The sequence below is a fragment of the Triplophysa rosa genome, linkage group LG7 (genome assembly GCF_024868665.1).
Source record: "Triplophysa rosa linkage group LG7, Trosa_1v2, whole genome shotgun sequence".
Lineage (NCBI taxonomy): Eukaryota > Metazoa > Chordata > Actinopteri > Cypriniformes > Nemacheilidae > Triplophysa > Triplophysa rosa.
In genome coordinates this window covers 21,231,529-21,250,358 of record NC_079896.1, presented here as the reverse complement: position 1 = coordinate 21,250,358, position 18,830 = coordinate 21,231,529, and the positions used below count along the sequence as shown (strand labels likewise).

Below are 18,830 nucleotides of genomic sequence, written 5' to 3'. Positions count from 1 at the left end.
TGATAACAGTTCTTTTGAATGTTTTCAGTGCATTAATAGTCAGAATCAGAAGTCGTTTACTAGAGAACTTGATTCGAAGATGTTGAATAGCAGTATTAGTGCTACTCGCATTTATCCACTCCACAAATACACCCCTGTTACATTCTGGGTAGCTCCTCAGGTGCTGTTGCTTTGCTCCTGTTCAAATATTAGCATGGCCAGCTGGGAACGCGACCCCCGAGCCTCCACAGTGCTCTGGAGACATCGGTGGAACACGTCCTCATTTAGCCGCGGATCACAGGTCTGGTTGCGGTATGCCTGACGCAAAGCAGGCTCGACGGCACGGAACACGTGCAGTCCCGAGTACTGCACAAACATGTCGTACAAGTCCAAATTCTCCAGCAGCTCCTCGTTCTCCTGCAAGTCCCCAGCCATCTGTGTGCGTGACGACATGTAGTCGGAGTTGTAAAAGCACGCTTCCTCGAAGACGTTGCGGTCAAAGTGACCTGCCTCCCTAACCAGGTCTGGTGACACAGGGGGCGCCTGATCCGGGTTAGCAACACGGGGGTCGAAATCTTGGAAGTGGATGGGAAAGAAAGCCTGCCGGCCGCTGATGGCGTTCATGCGGCAGCGATTCAAGAACTCCGAATTGAGTATTGTGTCAGCAGTGACGAGGAGGAAAAGCGTGTCCACCGGGTGCTTCCTAGAAACGATGTCCAGGATTCGCAGGACACCAGAACTTTCTGTTTTGATGCTTATCCATGACACCTTCACGCTGGGATACCTGTGCTCAATGGCGGCGACCTTAGCTTTGACATCTGCAAAAACATCACCCGCGCTTACTTTTTGAGCCTCAGCTGGTTCGTAAATAAACAGGAGGTTGAGAACAGCGTTCTCACCGGTCTCAAACAAGTTGGAGGAACAGTGATCTAAGAATCGCAGCGCTACTTGAGACTCATAACTGTTAAGAGGAAGGAGAACGTGTACTCGTGTAGCCTCAGTGACGTAGGGCATGGGGATGATCTCTAACTGGCTGAGGGGGCGCACAAGGTGGACGCGACGGGCAATAGATTTCTGGTGGCCAGACTCAGACACGGCTTGGAGCTGAAGGTCTAGGGTGTACTCCATCCCTCGTGTGTGATCGAAGCGTCGGTAGCCATTCACCAGTCGGGGAGCGCTCATTTGTACAATAGGGTTGTATTTCTTATTGAGCTCCTCCACGGCAACCCTGATGACGTCAGACACATCATCACGATCAGCGCCAATGAGCTGGCATTTGGGGGCACCATCCACGCAGGAGAAAAGATGCTCTTCGGTGAAGTAGTCCCAACGTAGTACTTCAAAGCGGCTCTTGGGTTCTAAGGGGGGTGGGATGCCGATGGGCCACAAAGCACTTCTGTTTCCATCCACAGCCATTTCACTGACATTCTTGATCTCTGACTATGGGGCAAAGGTAAGAGACATGAAAACTGCACATGTAGTAATAACATAAAACTGCAAAATCAATATACAGCTGCGAAAAAATTCAAATATCATTCCAAATGTTCATTTAATCGGCATTTTTATTGATCTATTATGGCCAGTACAGTGTCTGTTGAATTTCAACTAAATCAAACCTCAGGAGTGACATAAAATCATCCAACAGCAAAAGACTGTGAAAGACTGACAGCATGACAAGACATATATTGTTTCTATTTGCATGTATTTGCAGAAAATGAAATCTGATCAAATCAAGGTTATCACGTCAAAAAGTGATTTTTGAACTTTTCAGAAACGCATATATTAAGTACAAATATTACTGTTGTTCAAAATTGATTTGAACTTGTTTTCTTTCATTATTTAAGGTCTGAACAAATACAAAGCATCTTTTCTGTAATTTTAACCGGTTTCTCCAGTTTTCATTTTCTGCAAATACATGCAAATAGAAACAATATTTTTATTTGAAACTTGGGAGAAATATTGTTAGTAGTTCACAGAAAACAGAAATGGTCTCTTAATTTCTCTGTGGCTGTATATGTAGTGGGACTGCATGATTAATCATATTTTTATAAGTAAACATAACTTTAACTAGATAATTATTTATTTATGATATTGAGTAAAAAAGCAAAGATTATTAACCAAAAGGCTGCTGATCATGAGAAGTATTTGTAACTTGTCCACAATGTGTATGCATTTGTAAATAATGTAATATGTACTAACCTGCAGTTTCTCAATCTCCTCATAGGTCCTCTGCAGTTCTATTTCTGAGAATTGTTTGTGAAGACGATACATAAGTTCTGCACTGGTCACAGGATGAACGGTAATAGCATTCTGAAATCCATCATTCTCCACTGTGAGAAGGTCCAAATTGAATGATGAAAAAGAATGATAATTTAGCCCCTGTAAATAAATATTGTATATTAAATGTACTTCAATATATTTACATTTATTGTGTTTTATACTTGCATTAGCAACATTTGGCCCATCACAAGTTTTTATCCATATTGTTTATAGACGACTCTTCTGGGTTCATTTTGTTTTGGAGACCCCTGCTACGTTTGCAGTAATGTTGTTTAATGTCTTGTTGTAATCATGCCTATTAACTTAACAGATCTCAGCAGGTCTGCAGCTGGCCTGCCGAGAACAGGAAGGTATTTAGTTTTTGGCTCAGCAGTGGTAGAACTTAACCCTGGTGTTTGGACGGTCACTTGCCTCAAGTTGCATCTAAACAGCATGCAAAGGTCTGTGTGAAATAATGATGTTTTATGTTCAGGTCACTGCGTTTCCGCACCTGTCTGAAACATCTGCAAACTATTTTAATGACATGTTACCCCGCTCAAGACTGACAGCTCACTTAAAGAGTCAGTGATTTTGGTTTCTTTAAGGATGTTTGCAGCAATCATTATGTTCTTCCTGTAAATTTATCAGTGATGAATTAACCGTCAAGTACTAAATTCTGCTTAAAAATGTAGGACGCACGTGGTTGGACAGACAGATAGAATATCTAAAACCTGAATCCAATTAGATCTGACTATTTGGGATCCAAAGGTTTTTACTGAAACGCCATGATCCCCTAATAAGACCCCATTTCATCTCATTTAAAGGGACGGATTACCCCAACATATAAATTCTGTCATTATTTATTCACTTTAATAATAATAATAATAATTAATACATTTCTTTCCTTTGCAAAACACAAAAGAAGACGCACTGAAGAACGCTGACAATCAAAAAACATTGGCCCTTTTGACTTCCATTATATGGACATAAAAACACAGAGACGTTTCTCAAAATATCTTCTCTTATGTTCCACAGAAGAAAAAAACTCATATTTAGGTTTTGAACGACATGAGGGTGAATAAATAATGACAGAATTTAAAAAATGTAAATGCACATCCCTTTAAAGGGATCATTTCTTTGTTCTGATGAACACAGAGAAAAATATTTAGAAGAATGCTTATAACCAAACAGTTCTTTGGATCCCATTGACTACCATCGTAGGAAAAATTACTTCATAATTTTTTATTCTGTTGAACACAAAAGAAGATATTTTGAAGAATGTAGGGCAGTTCTTGAGCACTTTTGACTACCACTGTCATTTTTCCTACTATGGTAGTCAATTGGGTCCAAGAGCTGTTTGGTTACAAGCATTCGTCCAAATATCTTTCTCTGTGTTCAACCAAACAAATAGATTTATACAGGTTTGGAACAAACAGAGAGTGAGTAAATCATGGCAGAATTTTTGGGTGAACAGTCCCTTTAACTCTCACAAATGCTCTACTTGCATACTTGCTCTACCTGCCTCGTAGCTCGAAAAATACTGTGAACTATTGATCATTCGGGCTCCCCGTTGCATTGAGGCCCCCAATAAGAAACAGCGTGCCCTCTCAATAAAGCATGGACTCTTAAGTTATGTGGTTTCCTGTCGAAACTAGAGACCCCGGGCAGAAAATACAGTCATTTGTGACTAGCATAAATATAGGCAACTAAGGGAAACCAGCTACGTGAAAAGTTTACTTTATCAACACAGGCTTGTTTTTAGAGTTTTCTAGGATCATCTGTATATAGTTGAGGCCCAAAACCCCCACAATCCCCCCCACTAACACCACCATCAGCCCCCCCCCATCTTATTTAAGCAAACGGCTCTCTCAGCCACATTTACCCTGGGAAACTATTTTAACTTGTGGCCATTTTGGAATCTCATGATGTGACAAATGTAACTGACAATAATGATTCTTCCTTGCATCAATGATACAATTTCTGCATTTGGAGAAAAAAAAGGTTTTTTTTTTTTATAAAACTAATCATTACCACTTACCTCATATTCGTCCACACAGCTGGTGCCAGTATAATCAATGATACACCGACCGAGCCACTCATCAGGTCTGACACTTACGATATCAGTCCTACAATGGTCCAAAAAAGGCTGCAGCTTAAGAAGCAATGCACGGGACAGCAGAAATCCTGGTCCACCATGGCAGTACTTGCCTTGCGTCTCACCTCCGATAAACTCTCCTGGGAGGCCCATGTAAAGCAGAAGGTCCATACTAAGATGGCTCACTAGGGTCTTCAGCCTTTGGGGCTGGGTATAGGTATCATCTTGAGCAATGTAGAACCAATCATATTCAGCAATGTGGTGTTCTAGAAGATATCGGATGGATTGAAACATGTTCGGCACTGGACGTTCCTCTTCGTGGGCAACCACAAACATTCCGTGAGGGAGTTTGCGGTTGCGTGTGGGTGTAAAGAAGATGAGGCGACCATCCAGGTGGTTTTTGAGGGTCCGGTTGATGGCCACAGCTAATGTGCCCAGGGTGGTTTTGGAGGTAAATACGGCAACAAAGAGATGCTCACGTATTCCAAGCTCTGTGCTGGCATACCTTGCTCTAAGATAAAAGATGAGGATAGTTACTCGCTTTTTTGAAGAATCTTCACACAAGCATTTCTATAAAGTAAAAGTTCATATAGTGGAGAAAGTACAGGCAGTATTAAATAAAAAAAGCAGATTATAAGAACCACAATTTATATGGTCAGAGTCTTTTGAAACCATAAAACAGCTTTGCCTGAGGAGCAGATTGAAATGTAGGCCTTTATGAAGTCAAACTTGAGGTGATTTTTACATCTTAACAAGTATGATTCACATTATTGGTGAAAAATAATATAAAGGGGTCATATGACACAGCTAGATGATCTGTTTTAGATGTAATGCAATGTGTATACATGATTTAAGGTTTAAAAACGCTGTATTTTCCACATACCGTGCATGTTTGTATCTCCCCTTTGCCCCGCCTCTCTGAAACACTCAGATTTTTTTACAAAGTTCATCGCTCTGAAAAGCGAGGTGTGCTATGATTGGCCAGTTAACCATTGCGTGGTGATTGGTCGAATACTGCAAGCGTGTGACGGAAATGTAATGCCTCTTACCATATTTGGAACATCAGGTTCCAAAGCAATTGTACTGACAGGTACGCCCTAGGGTTGCACGGTGTACCGGTGCTACGGTAGCATCACGATGCTAAAGCTTCAAAATACCCGCGATGCCTCTCTATTTTTGAAACGGTAGTATCGTAGTACCGTAGTTAATGTTGCATATGCGCATTAATATTTATTTGAACACTTACATCTGCCTTTTTGCGGTGTTTATCTCCTAAATGAATGTGTGTTTTTAATGTCTCTGACGAGTTAATGATTCAAATTGGCGATTTGAACAGTTGGTTAAATGATTCACTAACTCAGTGGGAAATTGACGCCACCTACTGGCCGTTTTAGTTCTGCATTTAAAGTAAACCTAATATTTCCCTTTATAAAGACTGCTGTATCAATTAAATTTGTCCAACATTTGAATTAGTTCCTACGTGAAAAATGATTAATGTACTTTAGTATTTACTACAGTAAACTGCTAAAACTCATAGATACTAGTGTTTTTGAGTCTTATCATAGTAAATATTACTACAGTATTTATAGTATTTACAAATGAGTAAATGTATTTGCTACAATTTATCCAATTACTACAGTTAATACAACAACATATTCTAGTGCAAAGTATAATACAGTATAGTACATATAGTAAATACAAAATGTTTCATCTAAATCTGTGTTTTTTGTATAGATTTGAATTATATGGCACAGCAACGTGATACTACTTGGTATCGAGATACTTCAGCTGGTATAGTATCGTAAGACATGTTTATGGTACCGTGACAACCCTAGTACGCCCACCTTACTTGCATGTACATTTGAGGGGTCAAATCATACCACGAACTGACGTAGATTTGTGGGGGTGTGGTTACACGAGGCGTTTCAGGCAGGTCTGGGTGAGCATTCACTTTTAGATAGAATGCATATTTTGTTTCGACGCTTTAATTTTTGCAATTTTACGTGTCTAATACATGCATGGGCAACTTATAACACACCAAATACACAGAAACACACGTATTCATGCCATATGACCCCTTTAATTTCCTTTCTGTTCCATTCAAAAGCTGTTTGGTTTGACTTGGAATAGTGTATAATTCATATTTTATACAGACTGGAGCTCGACCGAGGTGGTCACTATGAAATTTAAAGAGACTCCACAAAATATTTCCATGCTTGCGAAAAAAAATATCAGCATATGGGAACGACATAGCCTAGATAAAACTACATAAAACATTGAAAATGTTGTCAGATATAATGGTAAATTAAACAAAAATCAATTAAATCTGTTGCTTTTTATATGCCCTACGTGTGCTGGTGGTTGTTGACATGTTGAGGCAGTTGCTCGTAATTCAGATTACTGAAGTTGATCCGTGATTGACAGCTCCCTTTATGTGACCTGATGACATCACAGCATCACGTCGAGAGGCCAAGGCTCTAGACCGCTAGCATTAAATCACCTGCTATTTAAACACCCCAGAATATGAACAGAGCAAACTGAGTATTAACTCACGTGTACGTGTTTATAATATGACGGGAAAAAATTCAATAAGCCCTCTTGCAATAAACTACCCTTAGCTAAACAATGTTTTTTTCTTTTTAATAAAAAGCAGGTCCTTGCATTTGCAAAGCACTTACAATCTCTTACGCTAACGCACGCTTAAAAAAGGCTACGTGCAAATGACTACACTTAGGGTGTGTTTCGTATAAAACCACTGCCACCTACCTAAAAACTTTTTTCGGAGGATCTTGTTGGGCAGGCTTGTTGTAAGGCACTATTCTGGGCTCAAATTCGCCTTCGATATTTCCGTTGTCAGTGGTGCCGGTGGATATCGAACTAGGTTTACGGGCCCCCTTCAAGCTGCCTGGGGGCTGCGCTAGGAGCATCTCGGCGGTGGCTCCTGTCCAGTTAGAGTCGCAGGACTCATCCACCCAGGTGACGCTGAGAAGACTCAAAGTGAATCCCAGAGAGATGCCCACAATAATCGGCCCGGTCGGCCTGATGAGAGACATTAGCATTGAAAGTCTCATTCTTTCAGTCGGCGCCAGCAAACAGTGAATTGTCTGTTCCTTAACGGGGATGCTTTTGGGAAACTGAGGCTCGCAAACTCGTCAATAATGCCGCTCTCTCCTCACACCTATGATTTCGGGAGACGTGACAGAGTCTGTTGCCTTCTGACGTGTCAGAGCTTCAGACTCCGCCCTGTACCAACCAGACGTCAGTCAATGGAGAATCCGAAGCGCTGATTACTGCTATTGGATAGATGCGTGCCAGAGGGAGTGGCCATAAGCAAAACCGCAATCCGGGCGGTTGTAACCTATTATTAGCGGCAGCTATAATTTTGGTGTAAAAAGTGAATTTGGTCGTTAGCCCTAAAATATTGCATAGAAACAACTGTTGACTTCAGAATCATTTTCTTTGTCACACTAGAGGGCGATCACTCGTTTTCAAACGGTAAGTAAGCTTTAGCCTACTACAAGATAACACGATGCCAGGATGGGGCACAAACAGGTAAATCATGAGATACGAAAAATATAAATGGGTATAATTGTACTAATTTAGCAGCCAACAGGTCGTAAAGGAAATAACTATGATACACTCAGGCTTTAAACATGCACACACACACTGTACTACACAAAATCACAGCTCAGTTAAGTCTCTCTCTGTCATTATGCATCCACTGGAGCGTCACAGCTGTTTCTTGTACTGCATGCCTGAAGTTAACTTGAGGAACGTTGTGAGCTGTCTTCTCGTGGTTGTCAGAGAGGAGACATTTTTTCTCATTACTGTGAGAAATTACTTTAATTCTTACATTAACTACTTTAATAATAACTTGGATCTGCTATAAGGTCTAAATAATAGAATCGCACATCAGTGGTGGGCACCTGACTGTCAATCGTCCAGAATACGAACAAGACCAACGCGGAAAATAGCGCCCTCACCTGGCTGGTAAGATTGTGAAGTTTTAACACACATGCTTGTTTATAGAATACGTGACTTTCTGTAAAAGCGAATATTAATAATGCTTCCAAATTCCAAAAAACAGTAGCCTACCCACTTTTACTAGCAGGCCTATTTTAAAGTAACAGGGCCTATCTTCCAGTGGTTGTTCCAGTACAGGATTATCTTCTCTTACTGAGAATAATCTGACCCTTTACTCACTTCACCTGACATCTCATCTGTTATCATCTAATAGGTTTAACTAGGATTAACATAATTAAACTGTATTACTTTAATTATAAAGAAAAACATTTAAAAACTGAAACTTGTAACGCCTCTTTTTGTCCACTAGGTGGTAGGGATCAGTACCTCAAACAAAATGAGATTTAATATAATTATAATGATATTTATTTTATAGATTAAAAATATGTTTAGGTTTAAGGTCCATGAATGCTATTCGTAAAGGTGAATTGATGGTTTTCAACATTCTGTAATTTTCAAGATGTAGAATAAACACAGATTCATACTGAGAGATAAATGGGAAATATTTTTTTGCATGTACAGAAGTCATATACTGTATATTAAATGTGACATTTATCCTTTATTTAAAAACAATTTACTTTGAGGTGTAATTTCAAGGTATCAATGAACCAAATGAAAAAATGTGATCCCTTATTATTACATCACACAGTTTTCTCCCAAGTCAGTTTTTCAGCCAAATATGGCTAATGAGAGAAACAACAGAGCTAAATTTGAAGGTCAGAGTGGACAGAGATAATTGTCTAGTGCCACAGTTGCTGTATTCACTGTAAGCCATACAGGCCCTGAGCCAGATATTGTCCATTCACATCTTTTCATCTGAACACTGAGGCTGTTTACAGTATTTGAAATAAACGCAAGGAATTTTGGTCAGAGTTTACCAAATAACGTCACAATGTCACCGCCTCCTATGGAAAGCCCAGATCACATGTGTCACAAAGGCCTCTGCCCCCTCAACACACCCACGGTTATTTTCTGGACCCCGAGAAGCCACAGCGACAAAAGCTTTTATTGTAGGCTTCCTTCCTGAGATTTGTGTGTAAGCCTATTTACAAGGTTGTGTTGTGTTTGCTGTAAACATCTAAAACAATTAATTGAACAAATTAATTATTAAAAACATTGATTGATTTATTGACACAAGGTTATTTATTATGGCGTTTCCTTTCAACTAAACAAAAATCTTTTAGAACAAAAACCAGTCATGCAAGACGGTGACCAACATGTCTTGATTATGACATGGTTTACATTTACATTACATTTAGTCATTTAGCAGACGCTTTTATCCAAAGCGATTTACAGATGAGGGAAACAATGGAAGCAAGTGGAACAAAATAAGGACAACAAAAAGCATGAGTGCAATAAAAGAAAACTGCGTCTCATATAGCCTACCACAGTACACAAAGCTAAGTTTTTTTTTGAAAGAGTAGAAAAGAGAAGTCAGAACTGATCAGTCAGGTGTTGATGGAAGAGATGTGTTTTCAGACGATTCTTAAAGATGGCTACAGAATCTGCTGATCTTGTAGCAGCGGGCAGATCATTCCATAAATGTGGAACTGATCCCGAGAAGGTACGTGAGAGAGATTTTTTTTTAAATGAGTATATTTATAAAATGATTTGTAGCACCATGTTTTATGATCTCTCTATCTTGATAAATAAATGATGTTGCTAAACTAAAATTAAATTTACATACACATGAGATTTTCACTGATTTAATTTAACCTAAATTGATTTTATGCACCCAAGTACTGTTTTCTGACTTGTTTTATTTTCATATATAATCTTTAACAAAATTATTCTGTTTTTACTTACAACCGTAATTTTTTTTCTTTTTTTACAAATAAGGGACAAATGCATAACTGTTTTTTTCCCACCGTTTTATATTATAAACAAGTTTTTTTTAAACAAGAAGAGGATACAAAGTCAATTTGAGATTAATTTTGTTTATACACCGTTGAGAATGATTGAGATTTGGCATGGGCTTTTGCAATTCATTACAGATTCTGGCTGATAGCATACTGAGTTAGCTGTGGGGCCACAATGATTGCCAAAGACAACAAACTCCAGAGAACACGACAGCTGGATATCATAACACTAATACAAATTTGAGACCTGATGAAATCGAAAAATAAAACAAACAAAACGAGGCGAGGCGAGTTTTCTGGTTGTCGTTAATCAATGGGAATCATTTCAATGTTTAAATCAAATTGTGGCTTGAGGGGTTAACACAAACTGAATAAGTGTCAGGTAGGGTTTCTGCACTGATTGTTTACAACCCCCTGAACTTTTTGGACAGGGGATGTTTCTGACATTACGTCAGTCGGGTGGGATGCGCGCGTGCCAATAGATGATAATAAGATACGATAGACTCCGTGTTTGGAAATGTGGGTTCTGCGCTGTGAAGGCGCGCTCACGGACAATGCGCGTGATTATGGTAATGACAGTTGTTTTGTAATTCAAGAGGAATTAATGCCAGGATTAAACCCACGTGTCTTGTACATCGTATTACAAAATTCATATTTCCATTACTTTTAGTTTTTTTACTTTTACCGATGTCAATTACGCGCTTTCATATTGTTCTCTGTCAGGATATGACGGCAATACTAAGATTCGACGGCAACAGGACTCCTCAGTGGGATAGTTTCAGGTAGATTTTACCGGATCTCAATCCCTGGATGATGCACATAGCGCAAAAAAACATTCTTTTGGTACTTTTTGTCTTAAACACGGCCCTTACATCTCTGCTGAGGTAAGTTCTTAATGTCATTGGCTTTTTTGTCTGATTTAGGCTACCTGCACAAAAAACTTCTCTAAATACTAATGCAGTATTTCTGGAGGTTTAAATGAGTTTAAAATGGAATAAATTCATTAGAATTCAAATTTTAGTTCTTAGTCGGTTAGAGAGGGCGCGACCCATAAAGATGATTACATCTTGCTTCAACAAAGAATTTACTACAATAATTTATGGCTTTGTAGCAGGTTCAACAGGCCTTTTAAATAATAACAAAGAAAGATGTGAAAGAACTGGTTTGTGAAAGACGCACATTTTTTAAGAGACTGGGTACGGTTCTTGTGTGAGAAGTTCCCAAGGGATCAAAGCTGGGGAGAAATCGAGAGAAAATAGCCTTCTTGCGTGCATATATCTTCATTTCTTGAGGCTGTCATCATAAACTAAATCACACAATGGCATATTTTTGATCTGGAACTGAACAACGTTTCACCATACTTTTTGTCGAATTAAAAACCCATTACATTTGATGTTGTATATTTCTTAACTATCGTTTCTTAGTGTGAACAAAGATTAATTTCATATAATAGTTATTTTAATTCATATTATTCTCCGTGTAACTTGTGTATGGACTCATGTTAGGGGTTGTCTTGATATTTGTCAAGATTGTCTTCCTGAAAAAAGAAAAACATGCATGTATTTGCTTGCCTATGCTGCATATGCCTTTCTCTTGAACCACAGGGTGATTGGCAACCCTTTAGTAATGGACCCCAACAGCATTTGTCGTAGGACTAGACCTCTCCTAGGCAGACATGCTGACCTGTGCCAGTCTCAGCCTGAGATCATTCAGGAAGTGGCAAAAGGTGCCAGGCTGGGCATGCGAGAATGCCAACATCAGTTCCAAAATAATCGCTGGAACTGCACCAGCAAGAGCAGAAACCTGGCCAAAATCCTCCAACAAGGTGAGTATTACTACAATCCATTTACACATTTGAAACTCAACTCATTTTGAATGTGGGTGAAGTGGATTCTTTAAGTAGACCTTCAGCCTTAGCTCATATAAATTATTTTCAAATATCTTGGAGTAATCATTCTTTAGAACATTACAGAACCCTCAATGGCTAAAATGCTTACTAAGATCCCAGTACTCAGATCTGCCTTTTTCCCAGAAAAACAGTGTGCTCTTTGTTTTTTGGCTGGGTCTTTCTGACATGTCAGACGATGCTTGGCCTGTATTGAGATAAGTCATTACTAGTTTGTTGAGGACATGTTGAGTTTGTTAGGGCTGTTACACTATTGTTAGGATTCTTGGAACTACTGATCTAATAAACAGTGATAGCATCATAACTTGTTTACAATATGTAGTTATTCACATGGCTATTAGAGGGCTATTGTGTTATTTGACCCGGGGCCTATTTACTTGAAATCTAGTTCAGGATGTAGATGATAGTGTGGAGCAAAGCTTGTGCTTGTGCGCTTTTATTAGTAGGTTTGTACCTTGTAGTGCATGTGTCTGAATAACATCTGAGATGATGCTTCTCATCATGAAAGTAATTTATCTGTCATTCGAGTACAAAGTTTTATAACCGAATGTGACAAGCTAAAGCTCAGTCATTTGTCAGTTGTGAATGTGTACATGTAAATGATATGCCAAGAATGTGTGTCTTGGAGGAATCGTTTACAGTAATAGGAAAAAATGCATTTTTGGCAGTTCAAGGTAAGCAGGTCTGAACAACAAAGATGTGTGGGGAATGTATTCTTTAGATATTAAGGTGAAATGGGAGGAGGGATTTGCACTGAAATAAGATGTCAGGTATTTAGATTATAATTCTACATAGTTGGTCAGACAAAGCCCTTACTAAAAATACAAATAAATAATATTTTAATTGTACCTGTAGATATCCGAGAAACTGCGTTCATGTATGCCATCACAGCTGCTGGGATAATGCATGCAGTAACACAAGCCTGCAGTCAGGGAGAGCTGCCACAGTGTGGCTGTGTGACCCTTCAGGGTTCCACTAAATCTCATCTGGCAGAGACATACAACCAGACTTCACCTGCCAGATACGGGCGCTGGGAATGGGGAGGATGTGGAGATGATGCGGACTTTGGTTATGAGAAGTCTTTTCTGTTCATGGACGCCATGAAGCGTAAAAGCAAAAATGACATCAGGACTCTTATTGACCGGCACAACAATGAGGCAGGAAGGCAGGTATGAATGAAAACCTTTTTATACTAGCTGTTTTACCAATATATACTGATGTGATATTTTTTCAAACATTTTCTCAAAGCAATTAAAATGTGTGCATGTTGCATAGTTGTGTTTAGAGTTTAAAATAAGCTTTCTGTATGTTTGAGAAGAGTTTAGGGAGGCTTAGACTATACAGAGTACTGCCTTTTTGTAATCAAAAACAAGAGAGAGCAATATTTTTTGTTCATTTACTTTTAAAATGGTATGGTAAATTAACGTAGTTTCTTTGCACAAATAAGATACGCTGTAATTTGCTTTTAATAATTTAGTCATATATTTAGTAATATAAAATACCTCAACCAAGTTTAGTGTTTTGTGCCATTTTGTTCTATACACTCTTATTTTTATGTTTTATTTGAACCCTGAGGGGTCATTAAAAGTAAAAATTGTTCATATATGCCCTATGGATTTTTGTCTACTATATAATTCTCAAGCGAACCACTGGTTTAGATTATTATGTTGAGATTCGTGTTCAGATCTGCAGTTATTCATTTAGAGTTGAGACTTTTTTTAAATACAATGAGCCATGCATTGCAATGTATTACTCATGCACTCTCACGTTTGTTTCACCATATTAGTAAAATATCTAAGATTTTTTCCCGATCATCTAAATCGTCTTCTGTCCCTAAATCTGAAGTATACATAAGACCAAAATGTACATCGATTTTTACTTATTTTTACACGTACGCATTTGGCTGTCACTTCTATCCAACGTTTGCACTGCTAGCTCAAATTAACTTTTTAAAACGATCTCATTCAAACCTATTTATATTATATAGGGATAGTTTACCCAAAATGAAAATTCTGTCATCATTTACACACCCTCGTGTCCTTTCAAACCTGTATGACTCTCTTTCTTCTGCAAAACACAAAAGAAGACATTTTGAAGAATGTTAGTAAGTAAAGGCGGTACCCGTTGACTTCAAAAAGTGCTTCAAAAGGTTCTTCGATGCCATAGAAGAACCTTGTGGTTCCATGATGAACCTTTAACATCTGAAGAACCTTTCTGTTTCACAAAAGGTTCTTAGTGGTGAAAAAAGGTTCTTCTATGGCATCACTGTGATTGTACAAAAGTGAATGGGTACAGCCAATGTTAAGTTCTATTCTTCAAAATATGTTCTCTTGTGTTCTGCAGAAAAAGAAAGTCATACAGGTTTGAAATGACAAGAATGTGAGTAAATGATTTAATTTTTAGGTGAACTATCCCTTAAATAGATTTAAAATAAGGATTATAATGTTCTGCTTGTGAAATACTATTCTTGCTCTTTTGTCTTGCATGTCTGTGTGGATACAGGCCGTACGGATACAGATGCGTGCAGAATGTAAATGTCATGGCCTTTCTGGTTCCTGCACTCTTCACAGCTGCTGGAGCAAGATGCCTCTCTTCCGTCAGGTCGGTGACCACATCATGCAGAAATTCTATACAGCCGTCCAAGTGATGGGAGGGAATGATGGTAAATCACTTGTTTCCGTCGATCTGGATACTCCAGCCCTGGATGCAAACGGTCTCATCTATTCAGCCGAGTCACCTGACTTCTGCAAGCCCAATCAGAGGACAGGGGCAGAGGGCACACAGGGTCGTGTGTGTAACAGCACAGAGACAGGGCCAGGAGGCTGTGACACACTGTGCTGCGGTAGAGGATTTGCAGAATACAATGTGGAATATGAAGAAAACTGTCTGTGTCAATTTCACTGGTGCTGCGTGGTTCAGTGCCAAAGATGTTCTGTGAGAAAGGATGTCACAGTCTGCCTTTAAAGCTCACCTGTAGCAAGGGTTTCCAGTCCACCTCCTGGAGAACCACTATCCTGCAAAGTTTTGTTCCAAATTAAACCAAACACACCCGAACTAGTCTTCAGGGTTACTTGGAAATCAAAAATGGGAAATCTGGAGGATTAAAACATTAGGATAGTGCCACTAGTGGACCTCGCTGGGAAAGCATTGCATTCTATTTTTATACAAGCTTCTTCAGAATCAGAATCAGAATCAGAAAGAGCTTTATTGCCAAGTATGTTTGCACATACAAGGAATTTGTTTTGGTGACAGGAGCATCCAGAACACAGAAACAGCAACAACAGTACACAGAGACCATAACACAATAGAATACAGTACACAATGATTTAAATAAGGGCCTATGGGTATAAAAAATTAAGAAATACAATACAATAAACATAAGATAAAGATATAGAGAGTTCTGGGCATTCTAAAGCAGTGACCTATTAAAACAGGTGTTTATCTCATCATACAGAATTTAATGGTCCACTGGTTACTGCAAAAAATATAAAGCAATGCCCATAAATCAGGTGGGAGACAGGGCCAGTTCGAATGATTTGCTCACACTGCCACCTGCTGGTGCGTAACAACTGTTACAAATATGCCTAAAAAGTTATTTTCCCTCTCAATTTTATTTGAAAACATTTCAAACTAATCTGGGAATGTGAATGAAATCTAACACAAAAACACAAACCCTGAAGGTTTTAGAACTTTCTTTTTGTCTCTGGAGACCAACAGTCATCTGTACTGTCCAAGGTGCTGAACAAATGAATGTCCACAAGGTGGAGCACAAGCATGGCTCTTTAATGCTGCAAAAGCGTTTGATGCTACTGATGCACCTGTACCACCAAGGATTTAAATGACCTTCTTATTTTAATATGGTGTGCTTAAATAATAAGAAACAGGTTGGGTGATGTAAATCCTGGAAATGGGTTGTTTTAAAAATTGAGTGTGAAAAACAATGTATTGATTTTGTTATGTTATGTGATTTTATGTTTCTCCTTTCTTCTCTTTCTGGGGGTGTGAATTAGAGAAGACAGAAGTGGTAATATGGATCATTGCTCTCAACTGTTAAAACACGTAAAGCATTTTAATTAGAAGATACATCACTTTGTTGGGCAAAATCCAAAAATACACCCTGAACCTGTCGTTAAAAATAGAATTCTGAAAGAGACTGTCTAACCCAAATACACACACTCATAAAAGTGTTTTTTTAGCTTCTCTGGTTGGCGAAACCAGCCATCAGTTCTTTCACATCGCATCAGGATTGGCAGATTGTGGAGGCTTATCCCGGTTTACAGACCTGTACCTTTAGTTTTTTTGTTGCCCGGCTACACTACAAGTCCTGCCCATTGCTCCCGCTGTCTGAGGCTGCGCGCGCAGTGGGATGCAGAAGGAGTGGCGGAGCGCGCGCGTGTGACTGAAGCAAGCTTCGCATATTACATACAGTAGGTAACCTATTCAACTCAACAGCTGTTTTCCCCACTGTATACTCAGTGGTCAAGTGAAAGATAAATGGACGTAAACCTGTGACTCTTAAGTCGCACCTTCCCGAGGCAGTTAACGGGACGAAAGGCGAGACAGCGCATTCCGAAAGGCCGGTGGGTGTTGGTCGTCAGCGGAAAAGATGGGTACAGTCCTATCTATTTCTCCCACATCTAGAAAGGGTGGGATTCTGGATGAGAAAACGGACGGGGGGAACGGGGCGAACGGAAAGACGGAGAAGAGTCTAAAGCGCCATTCGGTGCTCATATCGGCTCTGACGTGGAAGCGGTTAGTCGCTGCCTCGGCCAAGAAAAAGAATGCCAAGAAAGTAAACCCGAACCCACCTGTCTCACAGATTAGTAACCCCGTGGACCAGCTAAACACCGAAAATCTCAAGAAGTCTCAGTCAGGCTCCGAGCGCAAGACCAAGGCTGGACCACTCGCCGTACCAGTCCCTACCGTACCGGATAAAAGCTTTCGATCCAATCAAACCCAGAATGCGCCCCAGAACGGAAAACAGCTCATCTCGGTACAAAGCCAACCTAGCAGTCGTTCGATCATCTCTCCTAGACGAGTCATCGTCCAAGCTTCGACCGGAGAGCTCCTCCGCTGCCTGAGTGAGTTCATGTGCAGGAGGTGCTACAAACTCAAAGAGCTCAGCCCGAATGAGATCATCCTGTGGTTCCGCAACGTCGATCGGTCACTTCTCATCCAAGGCTGGCAAGACCAGGGTTTTATCACTCCTGCCAACTTGGTGTTCGTGTACCTGCTCTGCAGGGAAGCAGTGACCGAGGATATTTCCAGCGAGTACGAGCTGCAGGCCACCTTTCTCACCTGCCTGTACTTGGCTTACTCTTATATGGGCAACGAGATCTCATACCCGCTTAAGCCCTTCCTGGTGGAGACCAACAAGGAGGTGTTTTGGGAGCGCTCCCTGCGGATCATTGACAAAATGAGTGCCAAAATGCTGCAGATCAACTCCGATCCGCATTTCTTCACCGACGTTTTCCAGGACCTCAAAAACGAGGGCGGCTCGAGTGACACGAACGGAAAATGGAATAATAACCTGGACCGCTAAATTTCGTAGGGAGAGAGAGCTCTCTGGTATATCTCCATGCCCTTGCTCAGAGGGTGAAATGAATGTAAGGCCCGACGGTGTGAAGAGTGTTGCACTCTATATTGCTGGCTTATGGAAACGGACAGGGGGTTTTCGCCTCACCTCCGTGAGAGGGGGTTTAAGATATTACATGTGTATAGTACAACCTTCAAGACGCAGTGAATGTCACGAGCGCGATCTGGGGTTTCTTCATAGTTTACTTAATGCATGCTTACAAACTATTCTACTCGTATCATCATTGTGGTTTTTGAAGAAAAATAACCCTATCTGGGGCCAGGCTACAGTGAGAGATGTAAATGATTAGCTTGTGCGTCAGTTTTCGGGTCTTATTTTTCTATCAGTTTCAGAAACGATGTAGTCACCGACGCTGCGCTGTCCAGGGTGCTAGCCTGCAACAGACACTCTTCTCTTGTCTCCTGTGGCGCCTTATGCTGTCTATCTGAACGTTGAATGTACTGTTTTACAGCAAAACGACTCTCTTAAGTCAATATGTGCCAATTGTCATAGTATTGTATATTTGAAAATATATGAATACAAATACTCACAGACTCTTTGCCACTTCTTTTTTGTTTAGGAATTGGAAAAGCCAGGGCGATCAATGCATCGGTTCGTGACCTCTTTATTGATTTATTTCACGAAAACATTAACTATCTTGGTTTTGCTGACATTGCCAGGCGTCCGCAAGACATAAACTGCATGTAGATAACGACCACGTAGACTTGGTGGATGTATTTATTAAACTTGTGTTTTTCATCGACAGTTCTACGCGCTGAAGTTTAACCAGACATTAAGCACTACGAGCAACAGTGTAGGGATCGCTCGCCTGAGTGTCATTCCTGAGCACTCAAAGGATTTCATATCTAATATAATCTGGATAAGGAGCACTGTAACAGATCCAGTCCCTGAATTCCCTGTTGATAAACATTCTCGATATATTCAATCGATTTTATGCATCAGTATTTACATTTTTTTTTACTTTCTTGGTATAGAATACAGATAACATTGACACACAAAACATTAGTCCATATTACATAACAATACTCTACATACAGACATATAACAACACACATAACACACAACCTGTAAACACCCCTAACACAAAAAGAGGAGAAAAAAGGGATCATTAAT

The 18,830-nt window shown here is 39.8% G+C and overlaps 3 protein-coding genes across 4 annotated transcripts; 2 read left to right on the top strand and 1 right to left on the bottom strand.

Moving 5' to 3' along the window:
- Positions 1-141: 141 nt before the first annotated feature.
- chpfb (chondroitin polymerizing factor b) lies at positions 142-7,418 on the bottom strand. Of its 2 annotated transcripts, XM_057337454.1 has the most exons (5): positions 7,100-7,418; positions 6,683-6,772; positions 4,277-4,844; positions 2,179-2,358; positions 142-1,419 (listed from the first exon to the last, which is right to left on the bottom strand). In XM_057337454.1, exons 1-5 carry the CDS (start codon positions 7,402-7,404, stop codon positions 157-159), a joined length of 2,406 nt encoding a protein of 801 aa, XP_057193437.1. In that variant the 5' UTR covers positions 7,405-7,418; the 3' UTR covers positions 142-156. The 2 variants fall into 2 exon arrangements, with proteins under 2 accessions (XP_057193437.1, XP_057193438.1); XM_057337455.1 differs by lacking the exon at positions 6,683-6,772.
- A 2,416-nt stretch (positions 7,419-9,834) lies between these two features.
- wnt6a (wingless-type MMTV integration site family, member 6a) lies at positions 9,835-16,275 on the top strand. Its single transcript, XM_057337458.1, has 5 exons — positions 9,835-9,920; positions 10,939-11,099; positions 11,820-12,040; positions 12,977-13,290; positions 14,624-16,275. The coding sequence occupies exons 2-5, from the start codon at positions 11,026-11,028 to the stop codon at positions 15,083-15,085; spliced, it is 1,071 nt and encodes a 356-aa protein (XP_057193441.1). The 5' UTR covers positions 9,835-9,920; positions 10,939-11,025; the 3' UTR covers positions 15,086-16,275.
- Positions 16,276-16,436: 161 nt separating this feature from the next.
- cdk5r2a (cyclin dependent kinase 5, regulatory subunit 2a (p39)) lies at positions 16,437-18,242 on the top strand. The gene has a single exon (XM_057337460.1). The coding sequence runs from the start codon at positions 16,728-16,730 to the stop codon at positions 17,661-17,663; it is 936 nt and encodes a 311-aa protein (XP_057193443.1). The 5' UTR covers positions 16,437-16,727; the 3' UTR covers positions 17,664-18,242.
- Positions 18,243-18,830: the final 588 nt, after the last annotated feature.

Excerpts from the sequence above, each read along its gene's own strand:
- wnt6a (XM_057337458.1), top strand. The coding sequence starts at position 11,026 with ATGATGCACATAGCGCAAAAAAACATTCTTTTGGTACTTTTTGTCTTA. Across the intron at positions 11,100-11,819 it reads GCCCTTACATCTCTGCTGAG|GGTGATTGGCAACCCTTTAG; the intron begins GTAAGTTCTTAA and ends CTTGAACCACAG. Across the intron at positions 13,291-14,623 it reads ACAATGAGGCAGGAAGGCAG|GCCGTACGGATACAGATGCG; the intron begins GTATGAATGAAA and ends GTGTGGATACAG.
- cdk5r2a (XM_057337460.1), top strand. The coding sequence starts at position 16,728 with ATGGGTACAGTCCTATCTATTTCTCCCACATCTAGAAAGGGTGGGATT.
- chpfb (XM_057337454.1), bottom strand. The coding sequence starts at position 7,404 with ATGAGACTTTCAATGCTAATGTCTCTCATCAGGCCGACCGGGCCGATT. Across the intron at positions 4,845-6,682 it reads GTCAACAACCACCAGCACAC|AGCAAGGTATGCCAGCACAG; the intron begins GTAGGGCATATA and ends CTTTTATCTTAG. Across the intron at positions 1,420-2,178 it reads AGGAGATTGAGAAACTGCAG|TCAGAGATCAAGAATGTCAG; the intron begins GTTAGTACATAT and ends TTTGCCCCATAG.